At 40.5% G+C, this 20,809-nt stretch overlaps 1 protein-coding gene across 3 annotated transcripts in view; it reads left to right on the top strand.

The window, feature by feature from the left end:
* The window catches only part of NCOR1 (nuclear receptor corepressor 1), a 61,316-nt gene extending 41,429 nt beyond the window's left edge, over positions 1-19,887 (top strand). For all 3 annotated transcript variants that reach the window (XM_027660106.1, XM_027660105.1, XM_027660107.1), the window contains 25 exons: positions 148-318; positions 1,040-1,200; positions 1,579-1,699; positions 1,801-1,902; positions 2,441-2,538; positions 3,363-3,531; positions 4,073-4,213; positions 5,532-5,615; positions 6,144-6,400; positions 6,539-6,899; positions 7,399-7,623; positions 8,536-8,745; positions 9,384-9,533; positions 10,066-10,239; positions 10,696-10,861; positions 11,133-11,629; positions 12,065-12,190; positions 12,765-12,922; positions 13,164-13,387; positions 13,818-13,955; positions 15,046-15,188; positions 15,758-15,811; positions 16,151-16,372; positions 16,676-16,858; positions 17,066-19,887. In XM_027660106.1, the coding sequence (XP_027515907.1) occupies positions 148-318; positions 1,040-1,200; positions 1,579-1,699; positions 1,801-1,902; positions 2,441-2,538; positions 3,363-3,531; positions 4,073-4,213; positions 5,532-5,615; positions 6,144-6,400; positions 6,539-6,899; positions 7,399-7,623; positions 8,536-8,745; positions 9,384-9,533; positions 10,066-10,239; positions 10,696-10,861; positions 11,133-11,629; positions 12,065-12,190; positions 12,765-12,922; positions 13,164-13,387; positions 13,818-13,955; positions 15,046-15,188; positions 15,758-15,811; positions 16,151-16,372; positions 16,676-16,858; positions 17,066-17,253 (4,523 nt within the window). In that variant the 3' untranslated portion in view covers positions 17,254-19,887. The remainder of the gene's footprint in view (positions 1-147; positions 319-1,039; positions 1,201-1,578; positions 1,700-1,800; positions 1,903-2,440; positions 2,539-3,362; positions 3,532-4,072; positions 4,214-5,531; positions 5,616-6,143; positions 6,401-6,538; positions 6,900-7,398; positions 7,624-8,535; positions 8,746-9,383; positions 9,534-10,065; positions 10,240-10,695; positions 10,862-11,132; positions 11,630-12,064; positions 12,191-12,764; positions 12,923-13,163; positions 13,388-13,817; positions 13,956-15,045; positions 15,189-15,757; positions 15,812-16,150; positions 16,373-16,675; positions 16,859-17,065) is intronic.
* Positions 19,888-20,809: the final 922 nt, after the last annotated feature.

Here is a 20,809-nt window from a genome sequence, read left to right as displayed (position 1 = left end):
AATACTACTTTTTAATGGAAACATTTGTACCTGATGAGTGTCTCTGGCACTGGAGTAGGCCCTGTGTTGAAACTGCTGTAAATTTGACCTTTTGACTCCCAATTTCTAACACAGGGTTCTTCTTTCTTATAACTTCAACCTTCACAGGAAAACCAGTGGCCTACATGCCTTATGCTGAGGTCAAGCGAATAGAGCAGGAAGCACAAGTGCAAAACACAGCAACGAGGTCGGCATCACCCTACAGGTTGTCTCCAAGGGAAGTCAACAAAGCCTCTCCCCAGCCTGAGATGAACACAGCCCGTTACAGTGTCCCACCAGGTAAAGATTGTCACACACCAGAGCAAAGCATCTTCCTCCTTTGGAAGCTGGACTTGATGTAGGATCAAATTGTTCTCCAAACTCTTTGGGAATTAACACAAGAAAACTCATTGTTTTCTGTGCATGTAAATAGGTGCTCAGTATTTTTTTAGCTCCAGTGAGGTATTTTTGTTCTTTATTGCTGCCTGAGCTGCGTGACATGTATTTCATTAAAGGATGATCTGAAAAGTGTTAGAACAGCATAAACAGTTTTTCATCTTAATACAAATACTGTCATATTCCTGGATGGCCTTTCTTGTGAAGTTGAGGAGAAGGGAAAGCTGCTGATATCCTTGGCATTAGTGTCTGACTGTAATTGCTCTATATTATAGTCTGAATGTTTTATGAAACAGTGAAATAACTGACAAATCTTAATTCTGAAACTTGGATTATTGCTTTTCCCTTCAGAGTATAATGTCATGACCAGATGAGAGAAGCTTAGATTATACGTGACTCAGGTGCCTTCCATTTAGAGAATAAGACTTTTCTTTAAAAATGGGAAAACAACAAAAAACTTGGACATAATGGATTTCAGAGTGTAAATACAGCTTTTGGGTATTGTGAGGCAATTCCACATAGAAACTGTCAGATGAGCTGTGCTGTTTCTGTTGTTCTTGCCTCTCTGACAGCTCATAGAGCATAAATACACTGTAATATTTAATGTTCACTTTTCCCCCCCAAGTTCTCCAACCAGCACCTCACCAGGTGATAACCAACATACCTGAAGGAGTCCGCCTTCCCACAACCAGACCCACCAGACCTCCACCACCCCTCATTCCATCCTCCAAAACAAGTGTGCCATCAGAAAAACCTTCCTTCATCATGGGAGGCTCAATCTCACAAGTAAGAAAATTATTATTTGAAGATCTGCCTTACATCAATTTTTTTGCCCTTTCTCCAACCTTTAACTTCTTGTGCTCTGTTATGGATTCACAGCATTAACCCTTCAGACCTACCTATACAATCCACTATTAAAAGTCCAGGAATTACATTTGCCTTAGAAAATAGAACATGTTGCAGTTATTTATATTTGGGGGCATGGTCAGGGATGTCCAGTTTAGGTGACCAGTGACACTGCACTCCTGGTGCTCTGTGCTTTGAGACTTTGCAGTGGGGTGCTGTAAAATTTCAAGATAGGATCGTAGTAGTTTTAGCATTCTCTAAATAGAGATGTGAATCTTCATTCCAGAAACAAGAATTAACATATATTTGTTGTTCCAGGGAACACCTGGCACTTACTTAACATCCCACAGTCAAGCTTCCTACGCCCAAGAAACTGCCAAGCCCTCAGTGGGTTCTATATCTCTTGGGCTGCCAAGGCAGCAGGACTCGGCCAAATCTGGTAAGAAAAACAGACATGTGTTTTATATAGACTGTTTAATGACTCATAATTAAAGGAAAATAAAAAAACCCCAACCTTTTACTTTTTATTCTCCTGAATAGCTTCCCTGCCCTATATTAAACAAGAAGAATTCTCTCCCAGAAGCCAGAATTCCCAACCTGAGGGGCTCCTGGTCCGGGCACAGCATGAAAGTGTGGTGAGAGGTAAAGGAAGTCACACAGATTAGGAAACTCTGTCAGAGCCTGAGAGAACCAAGAGAATTAACTTCTAGAGCTCAAACTGCTGAAGTGTTATTTTAAAGTATTCTATGATTATATAAGTATCATAAAATTATAGGATTAATCTGTTCCCAGTTTTCCAAGGCCATGTATATTTGTATCTGGCTCCTCCTCTCTGCATGGCTCACTTAAAAATATTTGTTTCAAGACATGCCAGTTTCAAAAGTAAGTTGTTCACTAGAGCATATGCAGAGCAATACATGTGAAACATCCAAATACATCAAAAGAACAGAAACTAAATAGCATTAATTAATCCTGTAAAATTACCTGAGTTAATACTGTAAAGGACTATGTTAAAAGAGGAAATAGCCTATCTACCTTAACTGCATGTTCTTAAGCTGAAATTTCCCCTGTATTTTAGTGTAAACTAACAGTTTCTCACTAGAGTTTTTAATTATTTCAAGTCGAGTGGCCTTTTTTTTTTTTCTCTTATTTATCAGGATATCTTATTATTTCAAATCAGGTACCACAACGATTCAGGAGGGAAGTATAACGAGAGGAACTCCAACCAATAAAGTTTCTGTTGAGACCATTCCTTCTTTGAGAGGCTCCATAACTCAGGTATTTTTCCCTTTGCTGAGAAGGCTGTAGCAAAAACAGCATCTTTAAACTATCACCGTAAATGTGTTTGCATGTCTGAAAAAGTAAATTGGTATCACAGAGTAGGAACTGCCTTGAAAAAAGGACTTTAATACCATCAGATGTTCAAATCCCACTGTTGCTGAAATCAGCATTACTATGATTTCATCTTCATATATATAAGTCTCTAAACTTTTTAAATACAAACACCAGAGCCTTTGGTAAATCTGACTGAAGGCTCATTAGCACCTTTCATGAAAATAGCATCACACCTGAGTTCAAATATTAAAATCAACTATAGCCAGTCCTGTGCAGATTCTATTTAAAGCCAGAAAGGTGTAAATTCAAGCCTTTTGTCTCATCATTTTTTAAATGCTACTGTTTTGGTTGGTTTGGGATCCTTACTTACAGAGATAATAGTATCAGCTCTGCTCTGAGAAAGAGAGTTTCATTTCTTTGGACAGAAATAAAACCTAATGGCACCATTAAGAATGTGGTATATGTTATCTACCCCCCTAATGGTATTTATAGGGTAAATGTTCTAGGTTGTGGAATACTTTGGTAATATTGTCCTTCTTATTCTTCTTTCTGTATTTTGTAAGAGGGTAGCAAATTGCTCACGAATAATCTTGCTCATATGTAGGTAATAATAGAAGCAGAAGTTTAAGCCATACTGCTTGATAGTAGTTGGGTTTATAGATCTAAAATTTGTTTGGTTTTGGGTTTGGTTTTTTTCCCTTCACTGTTCCCTGTTTTCTTAAATAAACACCCATGTTCTGAGTCACATTTGCTGGGTTTGCACACAGGGTACCCCAGCTCTGTCCCAGTCTGGCATCGCAGCCGACGCGTTACTGAAGGGAACCATCACCCGCCTGGCCACAGAGGACACCAGCCCAGAGAAGTGCAGGGAGGAGGCTTCAGCCAAAGGCCACGTTATTTATGAAGGCAAAAGTGGGCATATTTTATCTTATGATGGTGAGTGTTTGTATCCTGTACCTGATCAAAGTCAAGGCTGCAGCAGGTTCTGCTTTGGTAATCCGTACCTGAAGTGTTTCTGCTTCTGAGGGGGTTGGTGTGAACCTCAGTCACTGGGGTGCTGGTTTTGAGAATCAGTGATCCAGAAATTGTGCCTGTGTTCTGAAGAATCTTCTGCACTCTGTGTTTAAAATATAGTTAAATCATTTAATTTTTTTGCCATTTATTTCCAGTTTGTCATGGAATATTTTTATTGTGAAAGGTTAAACAACCGAGTTTAAAATTGCCTGTATTAAAATAAAAATAAATGTAACATTTAACTTTGAACTTCAATTGAAATACTGATAAATCAGTAACCAAACAAATATATTTTTTGACAAACTGTAAGGGATCTTTTCAAGACTGAGATTTAATGTTACAGTATTATATTGAAGTTGTGTTGTTAAAGTATTCATGACCTGTGGTCTCATTAATGTAATATTCATGTGTCCTTTCTTTTATTGTCCACATTTCCTAACCACACTCTTGTACATTTTGCCAGCTATTAAAAATGTCCGTGAAGGAACAAGGAGTCCAAGAACTGCTCATGAAATTGGTTTGAAGAGAACTTATGATACCATGGAAGGAAATATAAAACAAGGGATGTCGCTGCGGGAGTCTCCGGTGTCTGCGCCGCTGGAAGGTAAAAACAGCTACTTCCAAGGTGTTTTGTCTTTTATCCAAACCTTTTGCATTGATGTAAGAGTATTTGAATTATCCTACTGAGCAGATAAAAGAGAAGTTAGATTTAAATCTTGCATTACTAACCAAATCCACGCAGCAACGCTGCAATTAAAGTGTGCTGGGAACAGGACTGAAGCAGATAGTAGTTTTCCTTTTAGTTTTTCTGGTGTGTTACCACAACTGGAGGTCCAGGTGGCACTTCCTCCTCTCAACACATGTGACTGACTCTCCACAGTCCCACTGGGTCACATAGAGCTCAAACTCTGGGTCACACCAGCACAGACTCTGTGACACACCCCTTAGTTAAATATTGGCAGAGTCACTCGGTATCACACTGGCCTGACCTTTTGCATTCCTGCAATAAACCTCTTTGACTTGCACAGCTGCCCTGTCCTGCTCCAGGGCATCCCTACTACCACTGTGTTTTAATAAACTGTGATCAAACAAAGCCTGCAGAGGTCAAGTCAGGCCATTATATAACTTTTCTGATCGTTTTGTAAAAATACAAATGCAGGAAAATGTTTCATGCCTCAACCATGGAGTCTCACTCTTTAAGTGCATTTTGTCCCATCTTTGGGTAGCCTTAAAGGCTGTTTTGTTTAAATGTTCATCAGATAGAACAATATGAATAAGAGATTTGTAGACTGTATACAGAAATTCACTGTGGCCTTTAAGTTGCAGATGCATTTGGCTCATTTTCAGGCTGGCACATGAGAAGCTCCTCTGATACTTTTGTGCTGTATCTCATCACTGACACATTTTCTGTCCTCAAACTGTGTAATATTATGAGATTTTGAGGGTTTGGTTTGGATTCTTACTGTAGGAACAGTAAATTCAACTCCTCACGGATGATTTAATATGAACTTTGATTAATTTGGAGGATGCTGAGCTATATTTTTTTTTTTCTTATTGTTCCACTTCCCATCATGAACCCCTTTCTTTTTAGGCACAGAAAGTGGAGTGTAAGGAAAGCAGTGACTGCTTTTGGAACAAAGGCTAAGCTTAATTGTAAAAAACACCTTGTGTTTTCTAAATATGTTAAAACTTGCAACAATGCAATAGCACAAATACTTGAAGTGAAAGATTTATTTTTTGGGGGCAGGAGGTGTTTATAACATGTTGCTACAATGCCTGACATACTGAGGCTTGGCCCTCTGGGCACTGCCGTGATAGAGATCTCACAACCTCTAAGGTGTGAGAAGGAGGGGTTTTGTTGGTTTGGAGTGGTTTTTTTAACACTTTTTTAATTCTCTAAATGATGTTCATTTTAATTTTAGGTTTAATATGCCGTGCACTGCCTCGGGGGAGCCCACACGCTGAACTAAAGGAGAGAACAGTGTTGTCTGGCTCTATAATGCAAGGTAAGGTGTTGCAAGTTTAGAAGCAAACATTAATTACATCCTCAAAAATCTGGATTTCTGAACCTTAAAACTGTTACTACCAGTGGTAGCTGTGTTAAAGGTCAAGATTATTTTATGAAACACGTTATCAGAGTATAAATCAGCAACTTTCTGATATTATGTGTTCAAAACTAGTGTGTAAATATAGCTTTTCATTTCTTTTTTGAAAATAGACCTTTTTAATATGAATCCTTGGTAATTGGCAGTTTTTCAAATGAACACTAGCAGTTCCCTAGACCTCTGAAGATGTATGCTATTTCTTTTATTTCAGCATCTGAAATAGCTTGGGGTGCTTTCAGTAATGTATTGAATGTTTGTTCAGTATTATTTTTGTGGTGATTTCTTTATTCTTCAGGGTATATTGTCACAGACTATAGCAAACCAAAATTCCAGTTTTATGACATGTAGTTAGTTAGTTACTCTGCTTGTGAAAAAAAGAGACTTAGTAGCTGTTAACACCATTAACGTGACCCTTTCTTTCTATAAAAGGCACACCAAGAGCAACAGCTGAAAGTTTTGAAGAAGGTTTGAAGTACCCTAAACAGATAAAGAGAGAGTCACCTCCCATAAGGACGTTTGAAGGAGCCATTACTAAGGGGAAACCATATGATGGGGTCACCACTATAAAAGAAATGGGTCGTTCCATCCATGAAATCCCAAGACAGGACCTGTTAAGCCAAGAGAGTCGCAAGACTCCTGAAATGGTGCAGACGACCAGGCCAATCATAGAAGGCTCCATATCTCAGGTAAGTCCAAAAAGCACTGGTGGACTCCTGCAGTTACTCACAGGCTCCATCGTGAGTCGGCTCCGGACGTGTGGGTTTTTTAGCACAAGTGAAACATTGACAGGATAACTTTACCTGACCTTTTTCTCCTCTTTTCAGGGCACACCCATAAAATATGAAAGCAACTCTGGCCAGTCTGCCATCAAACACAATGTAAAATCTTTAATCACTGGACCAAGCAAGCTCCCCCGTGGAATGCCCCAGCTGGAAATGGTGCCAGAGAACGTGAAGGTGGTGGAGCGAGGAAAATACGAAGATGTGAAGAGCGGGGACGCCGTCCGCTCCCGGCACACGTCGGTCGTCAGCTCTGGTCCCTCTGTCCTCAGGTCAACTCTTCATGAAACTCCCAAATCACAGCTGAGCCCTGGGATTTATGATGATACAAATGCTCGGAGGACACCTGTGAACTATCAGAGTCCAATGTCCAGGAGTTCACCTATGATGAATAGAGTTAGTGAGGGTATGTTTTTCCTACCCAGAGTAAGACAAAAAGTTTTATTATTTTAATTTAAAACTGCTTTATGAGGTCTGTTCTTTCTTTTATTCTAATGGCTTCTCTCAATTTGTAAGGTGTTAATTAAAGCTGTTAATTAAAATAAAATTAAAATCTACCTTACTGTAATGCAGAAGTGGGAAGGCAATTCACTCTCAATTTTCATTTGATTATGCATCACTGTGAAAGTGTTACCTACAAGGGTAATGTTTTAAGAGCAGAAGCTGTTCCTGAATTACAGAGGTGTCTACATGATGAAGATAATATGATCAAGTATAAGCAGCCTGAGTTTTATAACATAGTTTTTTTCACCAGAAATATTTTGTGATATAAAATATTCTCTGTGCTTTATTGTAGCAGATTGCAGGGTACTCGAGAATGTTCCTTGGGAGCCAGTGTACACTTACAACTGAATTTTCAGTGGAAAACTAGACATTTTAATAATTTGAATTTTTCATTCTTTTAGCTGGAATATCTTCTGGGAAGCCAGCAAATCACGAAAGGAAGAACACACTCACTCCAACACAGAGGGAGAGTGTGCCAGCAAAATCTCCAGTCCCAGGGGTTGATCCTGTAGTGGCTCACAGTCCTTTTGACCCTCATCACAGAGGAGCAACTCCTGAAGTCTATAGGGGTCACCTCCCTCCTCATTTAGATCCTGCTATGCCATTTCACAGGGCTCTGGATCCTGGTAAGTCCATTTGTGTTGGTTTTTTTTTAGTTTTAGAAATATTGTGAGCTTTGATGCCTTTAAAAGGCAATTATCAATGGCCAGATATCATTTATAAGGTTATAAATATATATTGTTGTGGTTTGGTATCTAACCAGGAAATTTAGTATTGTATAATATTGTAACTTCCTTTCAGAGCTGCCAACTTGCTTCTGTGTTGTTAAAAAGTTCAGACATTATTTTTAGTTAAGTACTTGTGAAATATATTAAAAGCTCTCAGGAAAGCTATGCAAAGAAGCATATGGAAGAGGCTACAGAAGCAAAGAATAGAATTATATAGAATTATAGTAGAATTCTATATAATTATATATAGACATGTATTCTGTGTAAGTCTTCTGTTCATGACTGTGATTCATTCTCACAAAGGAATTATCACGTTATTCCTGTTGATATTAAATACAATAGAATTCCTTTTAACCTATCCATCAGTCTACTTCTGTGAGGTATTTTAACCTTCTTTAGGTATTTCAGCCATTTATACTTTCAGAATGTCAGGATTTACGTTTTTGATAAAATCTCTTCTCTAATGCATCTCTCCAATCTGGATAATTTAGCATTTTCTGTCTGTGCATAAATTCACTAAAACATCAGTATTAAAATACTGTTTTAATTTACTTGGCACTGGCTAGAGAGACTTGACAGCACTTCTCATTGAAGCTTTATAAACACCTGAAAGTTTCATTTGATAGAGAATCATATGAGATGAGCTCAGTTTGTTAAGACTTGGTGCTAATAACGCCAAGGTCACAGTTCAGTCCCCTGTACGGTCCGTTCACTTAAGAGTTGGACTCAATCCTTGTGGGCCCCTTCTAACTCAGACTATTCTGTGATACTGCTTCCTAAATCTTCTCTTCTCCCCTCTGTCACCCCCAGCTGCTGCTGCTTACCTGTTCCAAAGGCAGCTCTCGCCCACCCCGGGCTACCCGAGCCAGTACCAGCTGTACGCGATGGAGAACACGCGGCAGACCATCCTCAACGACTACATCACCTCCCAGCAGATGCAGGTCAACCTGCGGCCCGACGTCACCAGGGGCTTGTCTCCCAGAGAGCAAACTTTAGCTCTGCCCTATGCAGGAGCGAGAGGTGGGCCTGTCTTTTGCTGTAATGCTCTTTCAAAGGTGTTTGGGATGTGCTCTGCGGTGGGTTGAATGCACGCGCGGAAGTGCAGATGCGTGGATGTGTTACGTGTATGACAACTCATTTGCAAACTGCCTTTTGTGGATATAAAGGAAAACTGTGTCTGTAATCACTGTTGTTAAGGGGAAGGCTGTAAGACTTAAGAGTGTTCAAGATCCAGTGATCAGAAGCATATTTAGCTCGTCTTCAGACTTCAGAAAAGAGAATTATATCAAAATGAGAACTTCAAAAAGAAAACAAAAGCAACAGCCTAAAGGGTAATGTTTGTGAAAACTATGCTGATTGTTGTATTTTTGGATAATACCTCAAATTGGTAAAATATGGAATTATTGAGTAGAGCTGAAGCATATTTTCTTAAAGGGCAATTAAAGGGAGTACTACAAATGCAAATTCTGACTTAGTGTGTTCCTTAATTGCTGATTGCCAGATCTATAACCAGCTGGAATACAGTTCTACAATTGCCTTATTCTTATATTTTTTCGCTAATACTCATTGCTGACTGTTACCAATGAACAGAACATAAAATGTGTAGACCATTGGTCTGTCCTTGAGCGGCCATTCTTACATGTGTCACCTCCTAACAGGAATTATTGACCTGAACAATATGGCTCCCACTATCTTAGTGCCTCATCCTGGAGGAACAAGCACCCCACCCATGGAGAGAATCACATATATCCCTGGCACCCAGCTTACCTTCCCCCCCAGGCCTTACAATCCTGCTTCTCTGTCACCAGGTAAGAGCCCTCATGGTTTGGTGATTTCTCTCATTGTCTGATGTGCTGAGATAATTGACCATCTTTATTCAGCTTTCATTAATGGCCACATTTCGATGTTTTCTCAGGCAATGCTTTTTGCATGCACTTCTGATAGCAAAGGTTTTTTGGTGATATGCTGTATAGTTGCAGTAGGAGTGCTGTCAAATTCAGAATTTGCCTCGTTCTGTCAGGTCCTTATTTATAGTAACTTGAATATGATTTCATTAACCTCATTTTACATGTGTTGAAGGGTGGAATTTGGGTTTAAAAGCTGTCTAGTTTCTAATAGTAGAGAAACTACTTTAGTAAATATCTGTTGAGCCTTCCACTGTTGCTGTATGTTAAGCTTTTGTCTTCCTAGATAAGGGATGGTCTTGAGTGGAATGAAAATGTATGTGGGAAATTTTGCTGTAGGTGGATGGCAGAATATGTTGGCAAGTGTTAACATCAAATTATGCTTCACTCATGTATCTCTGATTTGCTACTTCATTTTACCTTGTGGACCTTCCAGGACACCCCACACACCTGGCAGCTTCTGCAGCTGCAAGTGCTGAAAGGGAACGGGAAAGGGAGAGGGAGAAGGAACGGGAAAGGGAGAGGGAACGTGAGCGAGAGCGGGAACGAGAACGAGAACGTGAGAGGGAGAGAATAACTTCAGTCCCTGCTGAACTTTATCTCCGACCAGGTCAGTGCACATGGGATCAGTTGTCTTTTAGAACTGCAACTGCTCATTTTCTGTAGCCACTCTTGTGAACAGCAGCTTTCTAACACGTTACTCACTTCGGTTTCAGTCTGCACTTCAGGCAGGTTCCTGTTACCCAGCAGTTCTGGTCTTAATTGCAACTTCTACAAGTACCAGGCTTCTTGATCTTTCTCTCAGAGCTTTCCCTAGTACCTCAGGTACTCCCCTAGTACCTAGGGAAGGAGTGAATCCCGGTTATCACTGGCACAGCTTGCATGTCATTTAGAGCATTGTAAACACAACGCTAGCATTTAAACCTTCATACATTCCATCACATCCATAGTGGTGGAGCTGCCTGGGAAAGGATGTGGAGGATACAGCACTGATTCATAGTTCTGCACTGTTATAAGAATAATCCATATATTTTTTGTTTGTTCCCCTCCACTCTGTGTTCTGCAGGTACAGAGCAGCCTGGCAGACCTGGCAGTCATGGATATGTCCGGTCCCCATCCCCGTCAGTCAGAACCCAGGAAAACATCCTGCAGCAAAGGCCCAGTATTTTTCAAGGAACCAATGGGACAAGTGTAATCACACCTCTGGATCCTGCTGCTCAGCTACGTATCATGTATGTTTTATAAGTTACTGTTGCAGAAGATACCTGTTCTAATATTTGAGCTTATTAAAAGCTGCATTTAGCCTGAGGAAAATACTACAGGGTTAAGGATATCCCACTCTCTCATTGCTCTTGGATTTATCAGAAGTGATCCAGTGCATTTTCACCAGTCCCTTTGGGAGAGAAAGGAGGGTCACTAAAGCTTTGTTTCCTTGTATCCACGATCTGGCTCTAGTTCTTTGTTCCTTGTGATATAATTCAGACTATTCAATGTTTCCAACAGGCAGCTCACCCCCGGGGCTCCCTCTATCACTCAAGGCTTACCAGCTTCCCGTTACAACACTGCTGCTGATGCCCTGGCAGCTCTGGTAGATGCTGCAGCCTCTGCTCCTCAGATGGAAGTTGCCAAAGCAAAAGAGAACAAGCACGAAGGAACCAGGATAGAAGAGAACATGGGCCGCCGGTCAGCTGTGGTTACTGACCAGCAGCAGCTGGAACAGAAGACACTGGAGGTAGAAAAGAGGCCTGTCCAGTGCCCCTATACATCTGCAAATTATTCTGGTGGCAAGTCCCAGGGACAGTCTTCATCAGTAGTCTATTCAGAGGCTGGTAAAGAGAAAGGACCTCCTCCTAAATCCAGGTACGAGGAAGAGCTGAGAACTCGAGGAAAGACCACAATTACTGCTGCTAACTTCATAGATGTGATCATCACTCGACAGATTGCTTCAGACAAGGATGCACGAGATAGGGGCTCTCAAAGTTCAGATTCTTCCAGTAGTTGTACGTATCTTAGTCACTATCTACTTCTTTGCTGTCTGTCTTAGCCCTTCAGGGAAATAAGATGTGAAATGATGTGGATGTTTAATGATAAAATATTCAGCCCTGCACAGTAGAAACACTTCATAGACAAACAGTTTTTGCAAATAGTGACTCGAGACTCTTGCAAAATCAGAGTTGTTTGCTTTATTCAGATTCCATGCTACAGCATGAAATGCAGGATCGTAAGAGTAACCTTATCAGATGTCAGGAAACTGAAAATTATTTGGTTTATGTTGAAACACTGTTTTATGGAAGTATTTGTGTCACCATGGTTATCATGAGAAAAAGACAGCGTTTTGACTGTCATTCACTGATGCCATTTCAGTGGAAGCTGTGGGCAGTAAAAAATTTCTGTGTTATTTACCCCTTATTCCACAACCTTTGCTTGACATTCAGTATCCTCCCACCGGTATGAAGCTCCTGGAGATGCCATTGAGGTGATTAGCCCTGCAAATTCCCCTGTACCTGCTCAAGAAAAGCTACAGCCCTATCAAGAGACACCTAAACCAAGCCAGGCAGAGAGTAAGTTTACCTGCATATGCAAATATTCTCTCAGTTACCTTGCTTATATTTACCAGCTCCAAAAATTCATAAAAAATTAAAATATCTTTTATCTATTATTCAACATTATCTATAATTATATATCTTATTATCTATTATTTTATCTATTTAAAATATCAAAGTGACTGTATACCATATTTTTCTTGTTGGAAGTATGTTGTTGCAGTGAAAAACTAGAGCAAATGTCTTAGAACTGACACATTAAACACAGTTTCTTTACAGCATCGCTGATTTAATTAGAAATTTTCAGTATATTCTTTAAAATCAATGCATGGTGGTGTTGATGCCCACAATTTTTTACCTGCTGGTGATGCTCAAAGTATTGCAGTTGAGAAATGAGCTGAAATTCACCTGCATTGTGGAAAGAAGTTTTATTATCTTATAAATTGTAGAGCCTGTGTATGAAGGTGGAAGAGGTGGTTATCACACAGGATACCTAAAATCTAATGCAGAAACTCTTCATCTTTTACATTTTCTAAGCACAGAAGTTTCAAACCTTGCAGCTTAACAGACTGGCCTTCTCTTTTTCAACCAGCTGACCCAAACAGGCCCTATGAGGGGCCAATTCACCGCTACAGGACACAGCAGGAACCCCCTTCACCCCAACAACCTCCACCTCCCTCTTCCCAGGCAGAAGGGATGGCACACGTGCCCAGGACCCATCGGCTCATCACCCTTGCTGATCACATCTGTGTAGGTTTATTTGCTTGCCTCTTGTCAGATGTGACAAGTGTTGTATTCTGATTATGTAAACACGTGTTTTGGAACTTAATTCTCTAATTATTGGTTTTACTTGAGGATATTATAAAATGTTGTATCTGGATTTATAATCCCATTTGTTGCAATCAGTCTCATGTTCATCTAGTTCGTGAATACCTACACTCTGGCCAATATCTGACCAAGATCTGTTTTCTGTCTTTTTGATGACATTCAGCAAATTATTACACAAGACTTTGCAAGAAACCAAGCAGCTTCTCAGGCCTCTTTGCAGCCTCCCACCACTACATTCCAGAATTCCACCCCTGCTCCAACACCTGTTTCCAGCCGGGCAAAGACATCAAATCGCTACAGCCCCGAGGCACAGTCACAGCCTGTCCACCACCAGCGGCCAGGTGCCAGAGTGTCACCTGAAAACCTGTCTGACAAGGCCAGGGGAAGGTAATGCATGTATTCAGTTTGACTGCAACTTTAATTAATGCCCAGATATGGTATTTCTGTAAAAAAGTGCATTAATCTTGATGTAGATCGGAAGTGAAGGTACCTTTTTGTCTTATTTTTAGACAACATCTGTCTCATACTGTTTTTGACAATTCCTTGTCTCCAAAACATAACTTATAACTGTTTTCCTTTCACTATTTCTGCTTAATTTCCAGTCTTTAGAGAGGTGAAGATGTTTAATTCCTTAAAACTTACCAGAGTCATTATGGACAATTCATAGTCATTTTTTTGAGGTCACCAAGCAGACTAAAGGCATGTAACATATAACTAGACATAAGTAGTTATGGAGCAACTGGAAAACAATTACATGAGTTAACTATTGCTGTCCATGCATTAAGAGTACTTACCTGTCTCTGAATTATGGATGTAGGCCTGGAAAATCTCCAGAGAGGAGTCATGTCTCTTCAGAGCCCTACGAGCCAATCTCACCACCTCAGGTCCCGGTTGTTCATGAGAAACAGGAAAATGTTCTTCTGCTTTCCCAAAGAACTGAGCCTACTGAACAGAGGTAGGTGTAAAGCTAACTTTAAAAATATTATTCTGAATCTTTGTGCTGCAAACAGTGTCCTTATTGAAGAGCACTTTAAGTGATCTTCCTCTGGTACCACAGGGAAAGCTGTTAATCACAGTTGATCCTTTTGCACTAACATCCAAAACTTGCTGTTGGGAGGTGCCTTGGGAAGGCTGAGTGAAAGGGCATCTGTTCATGTTCTGTCTTCAGTTTCAGTGTGTTTTGTGTTGTGTCTGGTAGAAAATGTTAGAACAAAGCTCCTCATGGGTACCAGTTCTATAAAACTGAGATGGTTTTTGAGAAAGGTGTATTTTCTACAGTATTTATTAAATAATTCTGTATTCTCCTGCCTGATTGGCTTCTTGGATACTGTCCTGGTGGAGAGGGGAGGAACCTTGGCTTCCAGCACTCATGATTCTGGAGCAGTTAATCAGTTGAAACATCACTAAGCTAAGGAGCTTCACTTCTGGGAGGTGTGAAGGGGGGGTGTCAGGAGGTCCCTGGATCAGGCAGCCCTGTCCCAGGGCTGTTTGTCACTCTGCCATATCTGCAGCATCAAACTGCCCAGGATCCCTGGCACAGTGGCAGTGCTGGTGTCTGCAGACCTGTGGCAGATGCACTTTGCAGTGGGTGCTCCTGCCATTTGCTTTGCTGAGGAAGGAGTAGCACCCAATGTACTTATTTAAGGCTCATGCTGGTGACATTGATTCAGTTTTCCTTGGGTTTTTCCCCCCTCCACTCTGCAGTTGCTGGCAGGGTTGTTACAGTCCATGATGGAGGTTAGCTAGAGCACAGGAATTTTTGGGAACAGGACTGCACTCTTTAGACATGTAAGGATTTTGGGCTAGGAAACCTTTAGAGTCTTTTTTGCTTTATTTTAGATTATTTTTTAATTTAAGCATGAATAGTTTCTTGGGGATTTTAATTAAGGCTTTTTTGCCAGATTACTGCTGCTTATACAAACTCAATTTTTATTGAGCACCACAGTGTTCATACAACGTTAGTGGTTTCTGCCTGACTGCTTTTGGAAAGATTTAAATGTACATCTTGGATGTTCTGTCTCTTTGACACGTGTTGGTCTTGGCAGGACTGACTCTCGCTCTCCAGGCAGTATCAGTTACCTGCCTTCGTTTTTCACCAAACTTGAGAACACTTCACCAATGGTAAAATCCAAGAAACAGGAGATATTTCGAAAGCTGAACTCATCTGGTGGAGGTGACTCTGACATGGGTATGCAGGACTTGCCTTTTCACTCAATTTTTCCAGCTTGTGCTTTCTGTGACTGCCATCCACAGATGTCCTGACCTAAATATGTTTCAAATAATATGAATTAATCTAAATCTATGAACATAAAACACATATAATAATTTGTGACCAGTAGAATCAGAATATTATTAGATTTTTTTTAAATGCTGCTGTATGTAGGACTGTCACATTTAATCTTTTAAACACTTAATTTGAGAGATAAAAACCACACAATTAATGAGAAAGATGTTAAAACCTGACATTATTCTAATTAACTTTGTGTCTGTAGTTTGCTTCATATCAACATTAACTGTTATACATGTTCCTTTTTGGAAAGGTGTCTGGAAACTGAATGGTTTGTGTTTTCTTGGCCCTTATGATTATGTCTGTTAAATGAAATTTTAATATAGTTTCAGGAATGAACACTGACATGGTGGAATATGATACTAGAACTATATTTTTGGGGGTTTTGTCTTGTGCAGTAGAGCTATGAGTGATAACTGAGTGATCATCAGTACTGAAAAATTCAGTGAAATGTTGTGTTTTAATTGCAGCAACTGCTCAGCCAGGGACTGAAATATTCAATTTGCCAGCAGTCACTACCTCAGGTAAGTTTTTGGGTAAAAGAAACAACATGTGTTTCAGAAAAACACATGTAATGTAATATCTTAAATTTATACTCTTTGGGGAGTCCAGTAAATGAGGAAGATGATGAAAATGTAAAAGTTAATATCCTACATGAAAATTGGTTTCCTGCATTGTAGAGAAAAGCAAAATGACCAAAGTTTCAGAAAATATTTAAATGGGAACTTAAGCAAGAATGCTTTATTTGTTTTTTCCCCGCTTTTCTGTCTCTCTCTAAGATGCTTCCCCACATCCCTTTGTAATTTCTCTGAGACTTTTTTTGCCTCCCTTCCCACCTTTCCCTGTTTTCTTTTCTCTCCCAGGTGCAGTCAGTTCGAGGGGTCATTCCTTTGCAGATCCTGCCAGTAATCTGGGTCTGGAAGACATTATTAGGAAAGCATTGATGGGAAACTTTGATGACAAGAGTGAGGAACACGGAGTTGTAATGTCACAGTCCCTTGCGGTCGCACCGGGCGGTTCCGGGGCCGCGGTACCGGCGAGTAACGAGACACGTAGGGAAGAAGCCAATCCATCACCAAATTCAGGTGAAGTATTATTGCAACTCCTAAGTATCCCATGGTCTTAAAATAAATAAATCAAGGGTTTGAATAAATTCAGTGTCACCAGAAATCACTGTCTTTTCTCTGGGAGTGATAGAGGTGGTGTTTGCATTCCCTCCGCGGTCCTGGGTTTTCAGGATTAACCTGTGACAACATTGATGGAATGGGGAAGAGAGAAGAGGGTGTGTTGGATGCCTGAAGCTTCTCAGTGCTGCATGATAACTTAGAGAAACAAACACACAGAGGCTAAAATGCAGTTTTTGTGAAATCTGTCCCTTCTGTTCCCAGGAGGGGGAGTCAGCAAGCAGAAGCTCATCGGCAAGTCAAACAGCAGGAAATCGAAGTCTCCGATTCCTGGACAGGGATATTTGGGAACTGAAAGACCTTCTTCTGTCTCATCTGTACATTCAGAAGGGGACTACCACAGACAGACGCCAGTGTGGGCCTGGGAAGACAGGCCTTCATCAACAGGTGAGGAATGGGGTTCTTTCAGACTTCACAAATGAGATTAAGTGTTTGTAGAAAGCTGAGATGCCGACACACTGTAACACTGGATATCAGCTTACACAGTGTATGAGGATTTTCTGAAATGGATTTTCTGATAGTTGTCACAACCAAAACCAGCCTGGCTTTACACAGATCTCTCAGAACAGCTCCTGTTTTTGCCTTTTGATCCAGGTTCCACCCAGTTTCCCTACAACCCGCTGACGATGAGGATGCTCAGCAGCACCCCCCCGACATCCATCGCCTGTGCCCCCCCGTCCATGAGCCAAGCAACCACTCACCCACAGAACAGGATATGGGAGCGAGAGCCTGCACCACTGCTTTCAGCACAATATGAGACTCTGTCTGACAGTGATGACTGAACTATGCAGATTATTATTTTTTTTTTAATTTGCGGGTCAAAAAAAGAAATCTATTTTTGACTTGTGCCCACAGAGACTTTCCAAGAGAGCAAGGGCCACACAATGAAGAATTGCTGGAGAGTCTGTTCAATGCCTTCTGCACAGGCTGTGCGTTGGAGGATTGTGGTTGAGAAGGTTGACTTACTAAAGATAAATATGTAAAGAGTTTTTAAAAATGTGGACTATTCCTGCTCTACATCTATTTGTAAAGAAAACCATAATGTCTTTTAAATCATTCTTCTGTAAATAGAGAGTACTTTTTGCAGTGTTTTTTCCCTTGCTATAGTATCTGGTGTACTTATGTTCAAATCATTGCCTAAACTTTGGGGGTCATTTTGTAATTTTTTTTAAGCATTTTCTCCAGTGTAGAATACTCTTCATAACCCTAGCCTCCCTCTCAGCCTAGCCTAACCAGAACCCCAGCCTCCCAACCATCATTGCCCGTTTAATGCCGTGCCACTTCCTGCAGGCATTGTGCTTTTATATAATTTTTTTTTTTTTTCTCCCTAGACACACTCTTTCAGTGGTGTTCAAGCTCTTGTGAAAATGTTGATTTTTAAGACTGACCCCTTAGTGAATTCTGTACATTAACATAGTCCGGTTCGCTGGAATAAGATGATATATTTCTTTGAATTTGAAATTCTGCCACATTGTAAATTTTTGGTGCAGTTGGTTTTATTTAGCAACACTGCAGAAATATTATTGCATGGGTATGTTATGGCTCATTTTTTTGAAAGGTTAAAGAAACAAAAAGAACAGCTTCTGGAGGCATACCTCACTGTTATGCACACTGGGAATTTTGACTGTGCCCCAAAAGCCTATCTTAGTGTTTTCTGTTTCTGCATTGTATGCAGTCAAAACAGGCTACTAAGTTTTCCTGTCATATTTAACCACAGCAAAATGGTTTTTCTGAAGAGGCTCTGGGTGGGTTGATAAATCCTTTAAGAAGAAAAACCTCTACATCCCAAGTTTAAATAAAACAAAGTGCTTTTATAGAATATTTGAGCAACACACGAGTCAGCTACTTGGCTTCTGTTACAACCAGTTTGAAATAGGTACTGTGATTTTTACCTTCCTCCAATCTGATTTTTGTAATAATTATTTTGAAGTCTGTGTCCCAGTCCCAGTCCCTGTAAGCAAGCTTTTGGTGGAAGTCCTTACAAATGCTTGGCTTAACTCCCAAAGTGTGCAATACTTGTTAGGGTGATTTTTATTTTTAAATTGTATATGGTACTAGGAGAGTCTCCTTAATCATTCAGTGCTTGCTATGGTATGCTTGTAGCTCATGTACACACACATCTGGTTAGTGATATCACAGGGTGCCCTGACACCCATCTCCAGAAGCATCTTATTTTATGCTGCACTGACCTCAGGAAGTGAATTTGACTCTTCTGGGGTAGAAGGACTGATTTACAGATAGCACTGAGCTGGGGGGGTGGCGTGGTCTGTCAGATTCCAAACTGCTTTTGCATCTCATTGATCAACAGAGTCTTTGCCTTGAAGTTATTTTCCATTGAAAATATTTGGACTTTACCGCTGTGCTTGTGATCGTTGTATGGAAGGTGTAATGCAGTGTGTAACCTTAAGCCATGTGAGCTCTGCAGCCAATGGAAGGACTGTGATGGTCCAGTTACAAACAGGAAGAAGCACAGAACTATTTATCAACAGCAAATTTGCTTTCAGTCCTTTAAGGAAAGCCTTTTTGCCCCAAGTGTGGGAAACAAAAAAAAATCCAAAGGAACTCATTTGGAAACTTGACACTGTGTTGAAAATACAGAATTATTTTGCTACTTTCTTTAAACACTGCATCAGAGTAGATCCTTTGGCAGTCTTAAATCTCCTTGCAGTCTAAGAAAGATTTCTCTCATCCTCCCATCCTTTACCCTTCTGGCTTGAAGCAGTTTTCATCCTGTTTGTAGACCTGTGCTCTTATTTTAACCCTCTTTTTTGTTCCCACAGCAACATATACTGGAAAACGAGTTGATCTGCCCTTTTTGTAGATTTAAATTTGGAGTGGAGAGTTAAGTTCCATTCTTAAGCTCACTTGTTCTCACTTTCTTAGTGTAACAAATACAATGTGAAAGAGGCATGTACAGACAAATGTCTTTGCTACCTGTACAGTAAGTATAGCATGTTCATTGCAGAGCTTCATGTTACTGCTGCAGCAGCAGCAAGATATCCAAAGTAGGATAGTCACCTTCTCCTAAGATACAGCTTGAGTGGCATTTGCACATAAAATGTTGCTGCTTTTTTGTTTGTTATCTGAGTTTTAACTTCTCCAGTGTAAAAAACCTCTCCAGAGCCTAAGTTAGGGTTTACCACAATTCCAGTAATCTTCAAGTATGGAATTACATCTGCCCTGTTTCAAACAGGAAGGTGTTTGTAAGTCATGTTTACAAAGTTTAGTTTACTACAAATTTTTACCTGATTTCTGATCAGCGCTTTCACAATGCTTTCATCTTGATATGGTTCGTGATTCTGATATTGAAATCATTTAAGACTTGAAAAACCCATGCATCATAATTTCCACACAATGTCTTCAGTAGACAGTGACTTCTGGATTCAGACCAATCAATAAAGGGGATCAGTTCTCCACTTGCTTTTCCTGTGTCTCCCTCTTGTTTTGCAGCATCAAGCCAGACCCTGCCCTCAGGGGCTCTGCAGGGCTCCCAGTTAACACTGCTGCTGTCCAAGGGCTGCCACTTCAGAACTAAAACCAGAACTTTAAAGGTTGGCTTTAATGTGTCAGAGCTTTTCTGTCAGTACAGTCACATTTTTACTTCCTAGAGCTTGCTGAGAACAAAGATGTACATGATTTAAGTTTTTTCAGCTTCAGTGAACTTCTACTCCAGAAAACTCACATGCCTTAGCTCTAAGTTCAGCAGAGCTGAAGCTGCTGCTGGAAGTGAACTAATAATGATGCATTTAACATTGAGGGTTGTCCCAACCAGCTGAAGTTCTGACAACTGAGAGGTTAAAATTGCGCTTGGTTATTGACAGAACTAGTTAATTCTGCTACCCTAACTAAATAGGGATTTGATAATTTCTGGTTTAATTCTCCTCTGTCTCTAACATTAGGCTTCCTGGCAGGGCAGAACTGAAAAATTCTGTTGTATAAAGCAGCTGTTCATACTTGATTCACATGAAGGGATGTAGCTGACAAAGCTGGGTTTGTACATACCATCTTTTCCAACAGGAAGCCTCAGCATTCTAACACTGACCTATCCAAGGAAGGAGGACAGCTCTGGCACTCCGTGTGCTCTCCACTGGGGTAAGGGAGCCAAGTGTTGTATTTCTGACAACAGCTCTGTTTTGGTAACAGTCTCACCCCTCCCCTGAGAGGGCATGTTCTATCTTTGGATGCTCAGTGCTTTGAAGACATACCCTTGATCTTCAGGCAACCTGTTTGACAAGGACACGGGGCTACAGCTCTGTCACAGTGCAGGTATAGCCTGGGAAATGCTCTCCTGAAGTTCAGACACACTGCACTGTAGCACTGATAAAAGTGTAGCCCCTG

This window comes from Corapipo altera, unplaced genomic scaffold (genome assembly GCF_003945725.1).
Source record: "Corapipo altera isolate COAL_440 unplaced genomic scaffold, ASM394572v1 271, whole genome shotgun sequence".
Classification (NCBI taxonomy): domain Eukaryota; kingdom Metazoa; phylum Chordata; class Aves; order Passeriformes; family Pipridae; genus Corapipo; species Corapipo altera.
Note: the sequence above shows the minus strand (reverse complement) of the source record. Positions and strands in the feature narration are given on the sequence as shown.